The 19,055-nt window shown below is 31.7% G+C and overlaps 1 protein-coding gene across 5 annotated transcripts in view; it reads right to left on the bottom strand.

The window, feature by feature from the left end:
- The window catches only part of LOC143225361 (palmitoyltransferase ZDHHC8-like), an 82,661-nt gene that overhangs the window by 34,753 nt on the left and 28,853 nt on the right, over window positions 1–19,055 (bottom strand). For 4 of the 5 annotated variants that reach the window (XM_076454625.1, XM_076454637.1, XM_076454632.1 and 1 more), the window contains one exon: window positions 446–600. In XM_076454625.1, the coding sequence (XP_076310740.1) occupies window positions 446–600 (155 nt within the window). Of the gene's footprint in view, window positions 1–445; window positions 601–19,055 lie in introns of those variants that run through there. The other variant, XM_076454657.1, reaches the window with a different exon arrangement.

Below are 19,055 nucleotides of genomic sequence, written 5' to 3'. Positions count from 1 at the left end.
AATAGTTCACCTGTTACTCAACTTCTTTCATAGCATACCCACCAACCATTTTGTGGGGATACTGGAAATAGAACTAAGAATACAAAATGAAAGTGGGACACTCAGTCTTTTTGAAACTGGATTGATATAGCTTTAATAATCATTGATCCTAACAAGCTATTATCAGTAAATGATAAAGTTGAGTCAGAATGTAAGAGCATTTCATTTTAACCCTTCTCTCCAAAAGTGTAACTATAAGCTTGTATAAGCCACCACAGAGATAAGTTTCAAAACAGCTGCTATATAATTTCTTTTACTGATTTTTCTTTCTACCTTTGCTCTGATGTGACTACTCAAAAAGGAACAGTAACTTTTTCTTCAAGACTTGCACAACATACAATTTACCATGGAAACAAAGAATGCAACTGGAATAATGAAACTAACAAAAAATTAAGTCACAACCTACCTCTATACATGTATTACAAACACTACAGTGAGAACAACGAGGTGGTCGGTAAAATTGGCAGGTCACACACCATTTCATTCGAACTGTGACACCATTTATTTCCACATTCTTATAAAGAGGCTGACGAAAATCATCTTTGTCTTCATCTGGAGTAGCTATAATAATAATTAATCAGTGACTAGAATAAGCACATGAGGAAAAATGCTATAATTAATAAAATTTCCATTTCTATTTAAATCTGGTCATGCTATCCTAAAAACAGATAGCTATAAGTAATACAGTATCTATTTTGATAATAAACAACATAACCACAGAAGTGATGCACAAAAACATATTTATTGGATGTTTTGGAATATATACATTCCATCTTCAGTAACTTTCTACAATAAATACAAAAACTATAAATACAATTAATCACTAGAATATTAAAAAATGTCCTGTGTATTATGGTAAACAATTACAAGCGAGATGGGAGTTAAAGCTAATGAGTTAAATGTAAAGAACAGAAACACAATAGACCTATATTAACTGAATTAGTTAGAACAGGCTAACTCACCGAGTTCAATTTTTTGCATGTTCTGCTACAATTATTTTCATGATTTTACAATCATCACCATACCTTATAAAACTTCAATTTTCTTGAGTTTATGGATTATAATGTGGATTAAATTAGTTATTGGATACTGGTAGCATCTGCTCTGGTGTAGAGAATAAGCTCAAAAGTTATTTTTCAAGCTAGGAATATTGTTTAATATGTTAATTTTTTTATTGAGCAATTATAATTCTGTAACGTCAATAACTAAAACATTAGATTCAGTTGAAGATATGTTATGACTTTTTCTATAGAAGATCTCCACATATTCATGTATACATACAATTAAATGATATTTGGGTTTTTGCCTATGTAGGTAGCAGCAACTATCACACAAGTATGTGATCCATGAACGAGTGTTATTTGTCAGTTTTGCAATTGTGTTATTTACCAGGATTAAACTAAATTTTTTTCCCTCAAAAAACTGTTTCAGCTTTAATTTCTATTATAATAAAACAACTATTCTGCACAATTTTAGATATCAATGTCCTGGTCATTCCATTAGTTTTCAACACTATTTTACACACCTGTACAGACCATTAAAGATATGTAATGTGTAATTCTTCAATTACCTATACATTTACACTAACTATAGATTGAAGAAAAAAAAAGCAGTTGTGAATAAAAAGTGTAATTATGGTCTTTCATGAAGTACCAATGGTTTCAAGTATCCATTACATTTATATTCAACTTATTTTTTGTCAGCCTTGTGTTTGTTTTCTTATAACAAAGCCACATTGGGTTATCTGCTGAGTCCACCTAGTGGAATTGAACCCCTGATTTTAGCATTGTAAGTTGGTAGATTTACTGCTGTACCAGTGGAGTACATTAGCCTTGTGGGACAAGTTGACATATGACATCACTTCACATTTGCATTAGCAAAGAAAATCTAGTTTTTGAAACTAGTTATAAGAAATAGTTATAATAAAAAGTTTCCCTCACAAACAATTATATCTACCTCTGTATGAAGTGCAAAAATAACATTTCTATGTAAAATAAATATACATTAACAGATTATTCAAATAGAGTTTGTACACTTTAATTCAGTTACACATTTGTATATTTTCTCAAAACATACATTCAGTATAATCGTACATATGTATTATAATTAATTGTTGAGAAATTCAAACAGTAAAAGCCACATTATAATTATAGCAAGTAAACAATTGACAGTTTAAAAACCTGTAAATAGGGATTGTAAAAAATGTAAGCAAACATGGCTGCAGGTACTACAGACACTATTTTAATCAGACAACAAATCTCATTTTGACTTCATGATGTTAGCTAGGATTACATTAGATACAGTCAAAATAGAGATTTATAGTTTGAGTAAATAATATCTACAGTACTTCCAGTCTTGTTTCCTGACTTTTTATGATCCTTATTTACAACTTTTTAAATTTCAAATTTTCTATCTTATTTGCTGGCTTTTGTTATGTTCAACAATGAGAAAAGGATTGTGAGACACACCAGCTAACTTGTACTGGTAACAAATATAGCTAGCTAATATGGTACATAATTTATTGTAGCTATTGGCTACGTAATTGCATTAGTTTGAAGTGTAAAATGTTAAGCTCCAACTGGAGATTCTCATAAAGAATTGATTTAAAATACAGTGAACATTTATAGTCTGTGAACCTAAACTCATTCACTCTCTTTCTCTATATATATAAAGTAAAAAAAAATCTTAAAGACACATCTAAAACTTTACTTTGAATAAAACTTAGTGTCTTTTACAGTAATTATTCATTAATAAGTTTTTTCATTAATATCAGTTTTTTACAAATACCATTTTTTAATTTGAGGCCATGTTTAATACATTTACATCATCACCTTCAAGTGGATGGTAAGAGGAATAATTGAAATAGGCTGCAAAATTCATAAAAATTATAAAATGAATGAAATAATAGGTTTTAGAATCCTTCTGGGTTATATGTGAGAATATTTTGCCACTAAGCAACATTCAAAACAACACAGATACATGGATAGACTGTCTTGCTACATAATGTGATCCCATTTGTTCATTAATATCCTAATCACCATGTATAGGAATTCAAAGCATTTCCATAGTAGCAATGACAGGCCATAATAAATAAATGCCATAATTAACACAATGGGAGCTCCATAGAAAGCAAATGAAAGACTTAGATGTAACATGGGTGCTTCTTGCCTTCCAGTAAAGTAAAGCTCAGCTAGCTCAAATAGAGAAAAGTAGCAATGGCACTTGTACAAGCAGTTACAGGTGTGCAACAGAGTATTATACTACTATTATCAAAACAACTGCACACAGTTTTCATCCTATTTTGTAGCTAGTGTTCCCCAGGGTCTGAGACAATATATTACTAAGAATTTGTGTCACAGATAAACAGGAGATCACAAAGATGTTACATGCACCACTGAATAGCAGATGTGTTTTAGTTCACATATTTGGTATTGCACTATATGTACTGTTCATAGGGAAACTGGCCTAGACAGAATAAAAACCAACAGAATTATTAGTTCTCTTGAATTGGTGAGTAGCCTTGAATATTTCTGGTTCTCTCTCAGAAGCAAAATAAGGTTATCATAATATGCTGGTCATTATCAATTACTTCACTAAGCAGTAATAAGTAATTTGGCTGATGCTTCAGCATAAGTCATAGCTGGTGTGTTGACAAAACAAACAAAATACAGGATAGCTTGATCAAACACACCTCAAGACATGCACACAGATCAGGAACTAATTTCAATAACTAGCTCTTCCAGAAGTCATGCAAAGTGTTGAGTGTGCTGAATAGGTCGACATCACTTCATTACAACCATTGATTTGTGGAGCAAGTAAAGCAAACTACAAAGTAGATACTTGAAAAACCTATTTTTCCTCGTCAAACTGCTGGAACAAACACATGTTGTAAATCATGACAGCATAATGTTCAACAGAACAAAGATCTAACGGGTATTCAAACATTCTCATATTTGTTTGGGAAATACTGCTTCCTGTGAATGTGATATACAATTCTCCCCCTATAACGTATGTGGTAAAGTGTCCTACATGATTATGTGGAGCATCATAAAATCTGCTCTGGCTGATGCACAAGTTTACATAACAGCAACGAGGAAAGGTTTCTTTATAGTACACGAGGTGTTATGACAGAACAGTGAAGGAACAGTTACTCCAGTGTAAAGACTAGATATGATACAAATATTTCAGTAGCAGAGAAAGAGTTTGGATCTGCTTGGACAGATCAACACCTAGTACTGCAAGGATTAGTTGAATGGCACAGAAGATACAGCAGTTACATGTGGAGCATACTACAAATGAATTGTCCATATAGTGGCTTGACCAGGAATCAGAGGTGAACATTGGGAACTTGACAAAAAAAATTTAGTACCACCTCAGCTTATAATTAGGAAGATGCTGATACTTGTAAAACATTATAAAATGATTCAAGTAAGAAAATGTCTGAGAAAGTTCTGGTGGTCAGCTGCATCATTAACAACAATAATCATCATAACTGGCACTAACTGTCAGATCAACAGCTACAACTTAAGTTGGTCAAGAAACCAGTTACTTAGAGAGCTTTGCAATATCATATTTTGAGGTGTTGGATGGTATTTAAAGTTGGGAAATGTGTAATATTTACTAATCAATAAATTTAAGACCCCAGTTATAATTAGTTATACACAGAACTAGATTACCATAATGTTCTACACCATAAAGGATTCTTAATTTTGAGAGGGCTCCTTTATACCCTATTGACCAGGGTACACCATAATCTACAATAGTGCACTTAATTTTCAATAATCAGGCACTCTAAACAGTAAGTATTTAATGCCAACAAACATGACATATTAAGAAAAACAGTGACCATATGAATGCCACAGTGCAATTTAGTCTCTGTTGCATATCTTTTGGCTCCCCAGTACAAAAAAAAAGGGGGGGACTGAGGAATAAACACCAAACTGACAAATTCTGAATACGTGAAAATTGCAACAGACTATCAGTTTCACATTAGGACAGGTTTCTCTAATGTCAAATGGATCTGATGAAACAAATACTACCTTGAGAATCTCTAATCTTTATAATATTGTACTCTTTCAAGAGACTAAACTTTCACAACATGATGAGTTCATTCTCACCAAAATATGTGATGGCCATTGCATTTCAGTAAGGCAGTAACATCCACAGTAAACGTGACTAAGAATTTAGATAATGCATTCAAAGTTACTCACAAATATGTGAATTACCAAAGCATACACAAATAGTAACAGCAAATCACCTATAAGATTGGAGATTCCTGTCTGACAACACTCCTATGTAACTAGCAACAGAAGTCTTCAATGCTTGGCAACCCATATGAGATGAGCATGAAACATTAAATTGGAAAAGTTTACAGTCTGCTCTCCATAATATAGCCACCAACTTTGTACTGACGAACTGAGAGACCTTAGTTTTGCTAGCCATATCTTTGATGGCATCTCTAATTGGCAGATGAGACATGATGTCAGCAGTGATCACTTCATATATGAAGGCCAACAGAATGGTAAAAAAACAACATAGAAATCCGTACAAAGATGCCAAACTTTCTGGTAGTTGTGCCTTCAAGAATCTCTCCACATCAAACAAAATTATTCAACAATTTCTGCACAAGAACACACCATACTGGTAAAAGCAATGGTACTGATAAAGCTTGGAAAGTGAGCAAAGTCAAGCCCATGAATAGAGGACAGGGATTGCACAAAACAGAACTTATGGTCTCTGCAGTCAATCAATTTAGAAGAGTATAAGGCAAGAAGTGGAATGAGCTGTGCCACAAGTTCAACCTCATTTTATTCTAACAAGTTTATAACGAGTGATGTCAGTAATTTATGATGAGAGTACCCCACTCCTTACAGAGACTTAAACTATAGCAGTTCCCATCTAAACTACAACTTCATGCATGAGCAAGCCATCTTTGGCTTGGATAACACAGATAAAACTATAAATACATTTAAAGATGGTCAGTAACCTCAAACAGAGGCAGAACTATGACCCCCCTGTAAAAGCCAAGGAAATTCAAGATGTTAATAACAACAAGGATAAATACTGATGCTAACAATCAAATCAATGTACATGCTAACAATGGTCTCAACATATCAGTGGAGGTGATGATCCTGAGAGTCTTCCAACAAAGTTTAGAGGGATAATAAATAACCCATCATAGTATATACAGGCATGCCAATGACATTTATGAAAAAAAGAGGAAAAGGTATATAGCCTGGTGCTAGAGGCGCCACAGCGTGGCTGCGCCGCGTCTGACTAGGGGTCCGGGGGCATGCCCCCCGGGAAATTTTAAAAAAATGGATGCTATTTGGTGCCATCTGGGACATAATTTCTTTATGTTTTTTGACATTGCAATGTTGGAAAAGTACACAATATATATAATATAAAATAACAAAAGGAAATTAAAAGACTAAATCAAACTAATAAAAACTATAACTTTCATTTACAGTTTTTAGCAGATTGATTTATTCTTTTAATTTGCATTCATTTTTTAGAAGATATATCAAAATATCTAAAATTAACAAATAAAATAAAAAGTAAATAAATGAAATTTAAGATTGTTTATTTGCTATTTATTCAGTTTAATTTTTTTTCTAAATCAAAATATATTAGTAATATGAGTTAATAAAGCCAAAATAACTCAAAAATTTCAAATACAAATCATTTCATTATTATCATTTTTGTCATCAATAACATCATCATCATCAACTACTGGTATGCTGCCAATTAAATGTTTTACAGTCATTGCCAATAACTACTTCTCTGCTGCATATATTCCATACAATTTTCAAATCACATAAAATTACTCTTTTGACTAATCATGACTACCTACAGTTCAAATTGTTCATCTATGCAATCTTGTCATTATACTACTGGTACCTTAATGTCAGTGAATTTTCCATTCTTTCACAAATTGACAATACAAACTAAAACAGCATATAAAGGAAAGCTATGACATTGCTTAAAAATTCAACTACTAATATGGTTCAATATTAAACTACTGATATCAGTGATATGCCTCAGAAATTAAATTTTGTACAGTCACTGACATCAACAACAACTGCTCTGCTGCATGTATTCCATTAAAATTTCAAATTACTTAAAATTACTCTACATGACTACCTACAGTAAACCTTGTTCATCTATACAATCTTGTCAGTAAATTACTGGTACCTCAATATCAGTATATTTTTCATTCTTTCACAATACAAACTGAAACAGCAAATCAAGGAAAGCTTTGACATTGCTTCAAAATAAAATTAATGACATGCTTTAAAATAAACCACTGGCATTGTATGCTGCAGATAATAATAAAATGTTTTTCAGTCACTGATATTAACTTCTGCTCTGCTGCATAAATTACAGTCAAATTTCAAATCACTTAATTTCCTTTAATCAATCTTGGCTACTTTCCTCTTTTCGAGACAAGGGTTTCCAGTGCTCTCGTCCAAGCTTTTTTTCTCTCCTTCTCTGAATGGGCAGCTCTCTGTGCCTCTGCAGCTTTCTGGACTTTTTCTTTAGCCAAAGTGGCTGGGCCAGATTTCACAGAACCATAGGCCTCAAGCCTTTCTGCCCTTTTCTTCTGATTCTCCCTCAGCTTTGAGGTATACTTTGAAGCTGCTGATCTAATTTCCTTACACATTCTCTTGTCTACAGGATCAAAATGAACATCTTTCCTTTTAAACATTTCAATCGCTGTTGTTTCTTTGGAGCGTAGAGAATATTTTATCGTCTGGTATGCACATGATACCAGACCACAAGACCTGCAACGAGACGAAACGAGACTGCCTCCAAGATGGCAGTCAGATTTGTTTTTTTTTCTGCAATAAACATTGAAAAAATACGATTTCTCCTCAAAAACCACCTACCTGGCCCCCCAAATCGCTCATATTTTCTCCTCGAATATGTTTGAAAACCGCAGAAAAATAGCACGCATGTATATGGGATGACAATTTTCCAGAAAGTTGTGATCCATGCAGATTAACTTCAGGCTCCATTCTAGAACCCCAAACTTCTAAGAGCAAATGTATACTTTGAGAGAAACAAAAGAGCTATGTGAAAAGATGGGAAGGAAAATGACACACCCAATCAAAGATATGATGTTTGATGAAAAGCAACTGAAAGTAGTCCATAGTCCAATGAAAATGAAATAGCCAAACAATGGAGATAGTGTACAACAAAGGTGTGAGGGGTAATCTACATGTCAGCCCAAGAATAATTTTAGTAATGAATGGGATGAAAGGACACCTGAAAATGCTTATATGTTTTCCATTCAACAAAAAGGTAAGCTAAATAGATAAGCTGTCAACAAGAGTAACAACAGAAAAATCATGACTGGATGAAGGATTTTACACACAGAAAATCTGAGAACAATGAAAGGAAGAAATAAAGAACTGCTCAAATATGACAAAGGAAGTGATCAGAAACTGAAATAGAATAAAGATGAGAATGGAATAAAGACAGCACACAAGTGTGGTCAAGAGAAAATGTTGTCACATGGCCTCAGCCAGTGACAACAAAGAATCGAGTACCTGCCAAAAACCCATTATCAAAAAAAGCCAGGCAATATTCCCTGAGATAAGAGAGAGATAAACATAACTGAGCAAGCATGTTCCTCCCCAGCAAATTCTAGCAACACAGAGTAAGTGGGAAAAAACAAGGCGAAGGAAGAAGAATATGCCAAAAATCTCTCAGAGAAATGATTTGTTTTCAAAAGGATATGGATAGAGGACAGACAAAGTAGAAGGGTAATAACTAGGATAAATGCAAGTAAACTGAGTTTAAGAGAGACTAACAAAGGACAATGGGTCAGAACACCAAACCAGAGAAAAAACAGTGCTCCAGTTCTATTTTAAGCCAAGGCATATATGCAGCTAATAAAGAAGGGCTAGGTATAGCAGCACCAGAGTGAAGTTGAGACAGAAAATATTTTCAGCATGTACTTAGATATCAGGAGAAAGAGGTAAAGTAATATCCTGAAGAAATAAAGTAAAGAATGGGAAAAAAACAAGGGAAATAAAAGGTAACATACTTAAAAAAAAATTCATAGAAGGATACAGAATGTTGGAGTAGATTCACAGCTGCAATGCAAGAATGTTATGGAAATTGAAGCAACAGAAAAAGAGTTTAAAATCCACATCCTAAAAAAGGGAATTTATAGAAGTCTATGTAAAGACCTGATAAAGGTCCAGGCCACATGGAAGACTCCATGTCCTCTAACAGACAAATACGCACTAAGGCAATGGTTGTAGTCTGTCTAAGCAAACAATGTCCAGATGTTCAACACTAGATGATGTGGAAATGACTGGATCTGTGCAAAACAAGCCAATTTATGGAAACAAAATTGTTTGAAAATAAAAATATTTCCATAAGCTCATTTTGTAGATACTTCAACCAAACACTGATGTTAAGAAACAGAGTGAAAAACAAACACACCGAAAAAGAACACTTGAATACCAAATTAAAAAGTGATAATTGAACAATCAGTATAGAAGCCAATCCTATAGGTGACAAGTTGAATCATACTCATTTGTATGCAATAATGCAGCAACAGCATCAGAACATTAGACTCTGTTGACTTCAATGTTAGTGGTTAGTAAAAAAAATTTGCATGGAGGGCAACACTGAATCAGGAAGCTAGATGTCAGTGTAGGTTATGCATCATCTTGGAATTATTAATGTAACTGTTAAAAGAATACACACACATTTTGGTTTCTTCATATGAAGAGTTACAAAGCTAACAGAAACCAACCTGTTTAGGTTAGTGCTAAAATACCAATCAGCTGAATAATATTCAATGGCATTCTTTAAATGGTGAATGACACCTTTATATTAAATCCTTACAAAATCAAATACAGAAACACTTGTTTTAAAGGCTATCAAATCATCTTACAAACATCAGAACAAACAACAACTACCACTTAATTAGGTGATTATTATGGTGAAAGAGAAACCTGGATCAATACTGATGAGTTTACAAATGATACACATCTGAAGTATCTGAAGTTATATGATCTGAGATTCTAACAAGTTATCCCAAAGAACATTGGTGATAAGAAAGTACCAGAAAAAACTGCAGTTAGATAAGCTGCTTATCAGAATGAATAATCGATATCCTCATCACTAGGTGGATATTAAATTTAAATAAGTCTGGATCAACCCAACAAATTTGCAGCTGACATATAAGAAAAGCTTTGAAGCTGTTCAGAACACCTTTTCAGTATTTTTAGACCCTGAAGATGTCTACAATAGTTCAGTTGCCTAATATTTCTGACATAATACTCAAAAGGTATCAATATGTCAAGCATAAGATGGATGATAGTTGCATTAACTATCAAAAGATACACCACATGCTCAATAAGACTAGACTATCATCAATACCTGTCTGCCTTAATTACCTCTTGCCTGTCCTTTTCAGCATCTACATAATATATTTAATCCCCTTGACATACCGACTAGACACAATAAGCTAAACATTCCTGAAGATATTCTGATGCATAGCAGAAGCTTTAAAAAATGTGAAATGATGCAAGAAGACTCCTTTAACCTCTGTATGCTCAACATCATTTTAAAAAGTATCTATCTTTAGTGCATAATGGTGAATAGAAGACATTAATACTGGAAATAAATGACCTTATGTTTTCATTTAACCCTTTCTAGAAGTGTCACTGGTTAAAGGTCATGTCATTGCATTTATTGACTTGCATTCAAAATTATATTTAACTACTATTTTATGAATCTATGACAATAAGTTTGAAATCAAATTGTAGATTACAATTCAATCTTTAATATAAAATTAGTTAATTTTTAAGTTAAAAATATTCAATAACACCTAAATATAGATTTTAGTGAGTTACATGGTATGTTGAATGCAGCAATGGTTCACATTAGATGCTTTTTATGTCAAAATACTAAGTCTCTAATTTCATACAAATTAGGAACTCAAATTTACAATACTGACAACAAGGTAGAATATAAAATAATAACCTCATTTTTTTATTTTGCTGAGATATGATTTATGTGCTGAACCAACCACAGTGATTTTGTTCACCTCTTTCAATTTTTGGAAATGGTCCCTTATATATACTTACTTCAATACATGACATGCACATAACCATAACCAATCGACAGCTTAGAACAGGGGTTCCCCACCGGTGGATCGTGAAGCCTTGGCAGGGGAGTCGCGTAGCCTTGTTAGAAGTAGCTTGGGATAACATTAATTTTATTTCATCAATTACATTTTCAAGCTGTGAGTGTCAAAAGGTTGGGAACCCCTGGCTTAGAATGTCTCCCTAGTGATTTTCTCAGCCATTTTAATCTGCAAAAAGGCTACCACATTCTTTGAAACCAAGATCTCAAGAAGGTAGCTTGTCTTCAGTGTGCTCAAAATTTGATAGTTTTTTAGACCTAAATACAACTTCATTACTAATCTTAATAAATTATAGTACAATTCTATGGTAGCACTATAGTTATTTATGATACTTGTGTAATTAAACTATATACATCAAACCTTTAACAAATTTGTTTGATATCTTCCATGTCTGAAATTTTAAAATACTTAGCAACCTAGGTCCAGCAGTGACTGCATTCAAAGGTTTTAGCTAGAAGAGATAATTATTTCATTTACTTTATTATTTATTATTCTATATTTTAAGAAAACAAAGTTTCATCTTTTCTCTAAACAGTAATAATCTACATACATACATGCATATATAATATACAATAACTGAAAAGTGACTGCATATCACAAAACACTAGTCCATTAAAACATAACCAAGATAGCATCACTTTATAAAGGATAAAAGTCAGTTTTACATTATTGAATATAATGAGTGTATCTGTACAGTGTTATCGCAAGTTATGTGATGTTAGTTATGCACGACAGGAAGGTCAATATAATAAGAAATAAATAACATTATGAGACTTATGCTATTTAGACTAAACACCTGTATTTTTGTATTTATAATGTGTAGTCATTCTATTATGAAAAAACATAACTGATTTATTTCTTAATTGTCTTATGATGGTTATAGGGTTGGTCACTTGACACACCCCACATAGTTAATGTATAGAAAATAGCAAAATGTAGTATCTTACTGAAAACAATCATTTTAAATATATGTAGGAGGTTTGGGAGATTGAACAAATGATACTTCAGATTTTGGAGATGAAGAATAGTTTTTCATCATAGCTTGAAATCACTTTGCACTTGGACCAGTAATAAAACAGACAATATTTTCACAAACAAATCTTTAGTGAAAATATTTAATTAGAAAATCTGATTTTTTTGTGTACTAAAAGTCTACTAAATGTTGTGAAGATACACATACTGCACCAAAAGTTATAATGCAAACACTTAACGTGTGTAAATGTGTACATTAAATAATGTTTTTTATATTGAGCCCATTACAAAAGGTTCCATTAATCATGCTACTTTCTGCTTCACAGCTATTACTTAAGACTAATACTTGAATGAATGTGCCAGCAATGCAAGGTGTAAAGTAGAGCTGTAGCAATTAACTAAAATTACGGTTATTCATAGTTCATGAAAACATGGTTCATTTGTGCTACACTCCAGTTTGGTTACTTTTTTTGAATCTCCTTTTATGTTACAAAAAAAACAACTTTTACTCTATCACTACAGGTAATTTAATGCATGCATTTCCTGACCTTCTACAGTTAAATTCAAAATTATACTACTTTATTAAGAATCTATATGAATAAATGCAAATTTTAATGTTTTGTAGGTTTCAATTTCTTAAATTTAAAAGTAAATATTTAAATAAATCCTTAAACTCCCTCATGACATTTGTTCTCTAAGGTCTTGTTCATTCTCTAGTTTATTTACCACTCCTCTCTGAAGTATAAATTTTATCATAAAAAACTTATAATCAGTAGATATTACTAAAGCACAGCCTAATTTTTTAGCCTTCAGTCTATTTATGGAGACAAATGAGGAAGTTAGAATCATTTGCTATGCCAACCTATAGCATCTATCCTTTCATAAATTGCCAATAGTTCTCTCCAATATTTTGTTGTATCATTTATAACCAAAACAAAGTCTAATCTATCAAATTACTAAATATATTATTTTCAGTACAAGATATTGACAATTTACTCTTCAGTTTGTTTGAACCAAGAAGCTTTTAGAATAATTTTAAAGCTCTTACCTCAGTTAAAAATCCAGTTAAAGTGTGATAGTTATAGAACAGTGTTTGTTTTGCATATGTTATTATTCTGTGTTCTTAAATGCATTATTTAAGTAAATAAAATATATTTAGTGACTTAGTACAATAAGCATAAAAAAGTAAGATTTCATCAGCAACAACCAACGAAAAACAAAATGTCAAAGGAAAATACATAAAATATACTAGGGAAAAAAATGCAGTATTTTGTTAGAAAAGTAACTAAAATGTAAAAACTTGAAATTTAATAGGTTAGATAAAGCAAAATAATAAAAGTAAAACCCCTTCACAAACTATGACTGGGAACAGCTCATGTTTTACATCATTTAATACAATAAATTGAACAATGCTTTCACCAAGTTATTTAGAACGTATCTATGGGGAAAAAAAGGGCAATAAATTAAGTATAAACCTCTACAGACTATCATAAGCCTTAAGCTATTTAGGATTTAAATGTACTTTCCTATAACAAGGTGCAGTAATTCTATAAAGAAAAAACTAGTACTTTAAATTTATTTTTCTTTTTTAATGATAGTTACAAAGTTAGTCAAATCCACTGAGACTATAAATAGCTAGAGTTAACAAAATAACAGATAAAAAGGAAAGTTTTATCAAAAGAAGAATGTTATTTATTTAGGTTTTAGAGGTTCCATAAATGTGATTTTTTTTTAAGAAAAGCATTTTAAATCTTATCATTAAAAATGCTTTTTACTTGGAACAGTCAACATTTTACACAATCAACTTCTCATGAAAGAGTTAAATCACATAAATTACAAATTCACTTTTCCATTCAAGTATGTGATCAGTTTTAGGTGTACTGTATATAGCCATTCTTAATATACATATTTCACTCTTTTAGTAAAGCAGCTAGAAAACTCAATTAGTTGGATTTCTAATTTTTCACAACTACCATGTAAAGTTATTTAATAAATGGTTAATCAAACTACCATATGCTGTGTCAACAATAGGTCTTGTAAAAATAAAATACAGGACACAACACTTCATCCTACAAATCAGCAGTTTAGAAAATAGTGTTTAAAGTTTGGATCAAAACAGAATAACAAAAACTAAAACTTTAAAAACAATATAAACTCTGAGATGGTCAGTTAAAAAACAGGAATATCAAACACAGCCACATACCTAAAAAGAAAATACCACATTGTAAGAAGTAAATTTTCAAAAACTTTACTTTCATTATGCAGCAAAAACCAAAACATAATATTTCTCAGCTAAAACTCCTAGAAACATTTAAAATGAAATTAAACCCACATAATTCAAAGGTAAAATAGATAAGAGATATTGGAAATTTTGATGGCTAGAGATACGAGACAATTTTCAGTAATGGATAACCAACAGTTGATAATCCTAGCTTTAAGAACTTGCTCAATATTTTGGAGTCAAGATATGGCATTTCTTCCAAGGCCAACTTTATTGCTGGATTAATTAACACCTATACAAAAATGAAAAAAACAAACTTGAAACTCAACTGAAAGGTGCTTTTCCTGTTGCCCTTACCAATAATGAATGGACTTCAAAATCTAATGACACCTTCATTACTATTAGTGGGAAATTAAATATTCTGTTCTATAAATAAAACAATTGAGTCACAGCTGAGCACATGGCAAATGTAATTAAGGAGGCTGTATCTTCTTGGACATGAAAAGGCTACTATAACTGACAAGGCATGTTTGTAGTGCAGTAAAAATAGCTAATTTCATACCCCATGTGAAATACTTTGCATACACAGTTACTATGGCTACTCAAAAGGTCTTTCAAAGTTCACAAATACATAAATTGTTAGGACAGGTGAAAATTTTGTTTTTTTTGTTTTTTTCACAGAAATTCAACATCTAATGCTAAACAATGTAAATCAGCTCATGCTTGAAGGTTTTCAGCACAAGCTAATTCAAGCCATCCCAATCAGGTAAAATTATATTCATGATGAAATTTTTGTTCTGACAAGCTGTTTTGTTACTTGGAACAGTAGTCTGTAATTTTAGCTGCATTTAGAAACAAAAATATATGAATGGTTATATTAAACAATGTATATTTTTTACTGTAAAACTGATGTTTTAGATGATCAACAGTTACAAGTTCACATTTCTTCATAAGTACAAAACTGATCACTTTGAATTTGTAATACTAGTAAATTAACAAAGTCACAGATACCATAACACACATAATAAACGAATGGCATGTTTTGAATCATAACATAAATGTATAATTATAGCACCAGCATAAAGCAAAACGTGGAAGTTGAGAAGCATGCAAGAGAATTATGCACAGCTTTACTAGCAGGATACTTATCTTTTCAGCACCTGTAAACCAAACAAAAACAACAAAATGTTTCCATCCATTTTCAGAGGAAATGAAACTACCAGAATGTAAAGTACCATCCAGTGTAGCAAGGAAATGAAAAGGATGCAGGTCAAATAGGAAAGTACACAGTCAGAAGGCAATGATATCAATAAATGAACTCTTCAACCTCCTGTAACACAGCCTAGTTTGACATTGAGGTTTAATACCTGTAAGCACAACCCCTGAGTTTATCAGCCTGTGCTCAGCTCAACTTATTAACAATTGTATTATATGAATTACTAAAAACTGATAGGAAACTTTACACAAATATAATCTAAAAACAGTACAAATGAGAGTGTTAGTAAACCTAGTCATTCCATCACAGAAAACTGTTATGTATATGTGAGAAATTGAAATGCTGGTAAAAAGCTAAGAAATTTAAACACCATAAAATAATTAAATAGATTGCTTTAGAATGTACATGTTAAAATTCAGGATAGAGATCAACAAATTAAACTTTTAATTGGTCCAGCTTCCCAACCCATAAGGATTGGGAATATAGAGGCTAGAAGCCACAGGGATCTATATACTGGCCCATTTCAGACCATTGTGAAGCATGAAAATTAACACTTTCCTTATTTAAAAATGTATTTGTAATAGATATTTACCTCTTTGTATGCAGTAGCTATTCCTCACATGTATCTGAGATTCTGCACATCACTACTGTTGAACTATCATACATTAGTACAGTTTTGATGCAGAGGAATTGACCAATACTTTCAATAAAATTTGGTTTGTGTTTGTATTATGACTATTTTTGAGCATGTTTCTTTAATATGCACATAAATTTATTGATTTGGTGGTCTGTGTACTTAGCCCACAAATGGATAACCTAGATTTAAATGAATTAATTTGTAACTCGTGTGAAGTTGATGTAATCATCATGTAACAACAGCCCATCACAAACAGAAGGGTGACATCCTCCACGCACAGTAGAACCCCATAAGCACTTGCATGAGGTAAGAATAATGTGTACCAGTAGTTGGGAGGGTGATGAACAGAGGCAATTATCTATCAAAAGTACTTTTCTGGTAACAAAATGTTATTTCAGATCAAATATTCTTATCTCTCTGCACACAATAACTAGAACTCTACCTCCCTTCACAGAAGGCAAATGAAGAGGAAAGCTTGAGGAGTGTAACATCTTAAAATAGGAGCTTATTAGAAGTGTAATATTCATGTACTACTATTATCAGTAATATTAGTAAAAACTGAAAGAATACCAGAATTTAATAACCTAACCATATCATAATCAGACACAAGTCTTCCTTTGTCATCCCTCAAGAGACCTACCTATCCCCATCCTAACATTTTGTTTACCCCCTAATTATTACATTAACTTTAATGTTTTCAGATATACACCCTCTCGAATGTCCTAATTTCTTGTTTGATCAACTTTCTTGACATTCTATAATGTGAATTAATATGAATTTTAAATTTGTGATGCTTTTCTTTTATTTTATCTCTTATACCCTTTGTGAGTTAACCTGTTTGTTTTTTACTTGTTGCTATTTACATTTCTTTGTGTAAGGAATATATTTATTTTGAATATTGGAAAAGTTTCCACACTTGCTCAGTGTCTAAATATATCAGCTGCCAATTCACAACAAATAATTCTTGTTGCATCTCTTCATAATTTTTTTAAAATTTAGAAACAAAATATTATTTCTGACTTCCACATGCAGCAACACAAACTTAATACAGCAATGATCCCTTGTGTCTAAGATGTTTACCAACTACCACTACCCTCTCAATCACCTCTATATTAAAAGTTAACAATAAATCTAAAATTGCATTATTTCTAGTAGGTTCCTGGACAAATTGGTAAAGAAATCCATTATTTTTTCATTATCTTCCTTAAAGTAATGTAGACAAGCTTCTGATTTTTAAATTTTAGTTAAGTTTATAACAATGCATAAAATGTGTACAGGGAAAACAAAAAAATATCACATTTAATCATGCTTTTTGTTTGTTTGTGGTTGCTCATAAAATTTAAGCCAAATTTTTTCTAATTATGATCCTAATTTTATTTACTTAATGCATCTTGAAACATAGAATAATAACATGTACAAAACGCAAACAATGTTCTCCAACTACTATAACTAGATTTCTAACTAAGACAAGAGTGGCTTGACAATTCCCTTAGCTTCTTGATCTGAGTACCATACAGTACACTTTCAAATAAAGACAAAATTGATAATACTCTGTACTAAAAACAAAGTTTTATACTTCTTTGCATTTCTATTGATAAGTGATATAGAATGTTTCAGAATTATTTGCTAATTTGTTAAAAGTAGGTAAGTACAGTAAGTGGCTCTGATTTTCTTGTTTACAGCTCCATAAGCAATAAGTTTTAAGGTGATAAAAATTATGCTTTGTCTGAGTAATACCTATATTACAATAAGTAATTTACATTAAATTTTGCATCTTGAAGAAAAATGGTAAACAATATAGAAAACAAATATCACAATTTTCATACTCTTGGATGTTGAGATTTTTTTTTACATATTTCTTTATAAATAGCTTAAAACTTACATAAAATTAAAATTTGATTTATCAACTCTGTTTTGATATTAAGTTTGTTAATAAACATGGAAAACATTTTAATTTTAAAATAAATGTAAAAAAGTCACAACATGTGCACTTTGGCCTACCCACAGAGGATCAAGGAGTCCAGATAACTTCAGCTTCTGAAGCCACTTTGTAATTAATCAGTTCTTATTAATAATCCAGTTAAAAACAAGTCTTACAAAGAGGTTTATTTTTAAGTAGTGTGATCATGGTTGTATTACTTTGCACTTAAGTTCATTCATTCAAAGAATGTAAATAACACTCCTTAAAATTCTGAAAGTTTGATTAAAAATCAAACAAATTGAAAAATACTGTAATCATCACAGCAAATACGAGGATTTCATTTACTTTGATCATGTAGCAAACATACTTTCAAGTCAATGTGATTTGGCAGTGCAAGTGTGGATCAACATACCTTAAGACAAATTTTCGTGAGAGATTGACAGACTGCTCTTGCTGATCTTTATTATAATAAAGTGTGTTCAACTAAAATAGAGTCAATCAGTACTTATCTTCCAGGAGCTTTCAACATTGAAGAAGCAAGCATAACATACAACCTATTTCAATATGAAATGTAACCTCTATGCAAGACTAACCATTATCATACATACATTAACGAGATTTTCTGGTTCAGTTGCTTTTGAGCAATGAGAAAACTTTTGGCAATGCTGTATGGAAAGTCATATTTTTCTATGGCTTGATTTTGGTAAACCAAGTAAAAAAACCAAAGATGCCATCAATGAGCACTACAAAAATTTTCACAGTAGGCAACATTTTTTAACTCAATTCTGCCATGCTTTGGATATAAGCTGAGAAGATTGATGGTCATGAAGATGCTGTAAAAATATGAAGTAAAATTTGCTGAGTCATTATACATAAAAC

This window comes from Tachypleus tridentatus, chromosome 1, assembly GCF_004210375.1.
Source record: "Tachypleus tridentatus isolate NWPU-2018 chromosome 1, ASM421037v1, whole genome shotgun sequence".
NCBI classification, from domain to species: Eukaryota; Metazoa; Arthropoda; class Merostomata; order Xiphosura; family Limulidae; genus Tachypleus; species Tachypleus tridentatus.
Note: the sequence above shows the minus strand (reverse complement) of the source record. Positions and strands in the feature narration are given on the sequence as shown.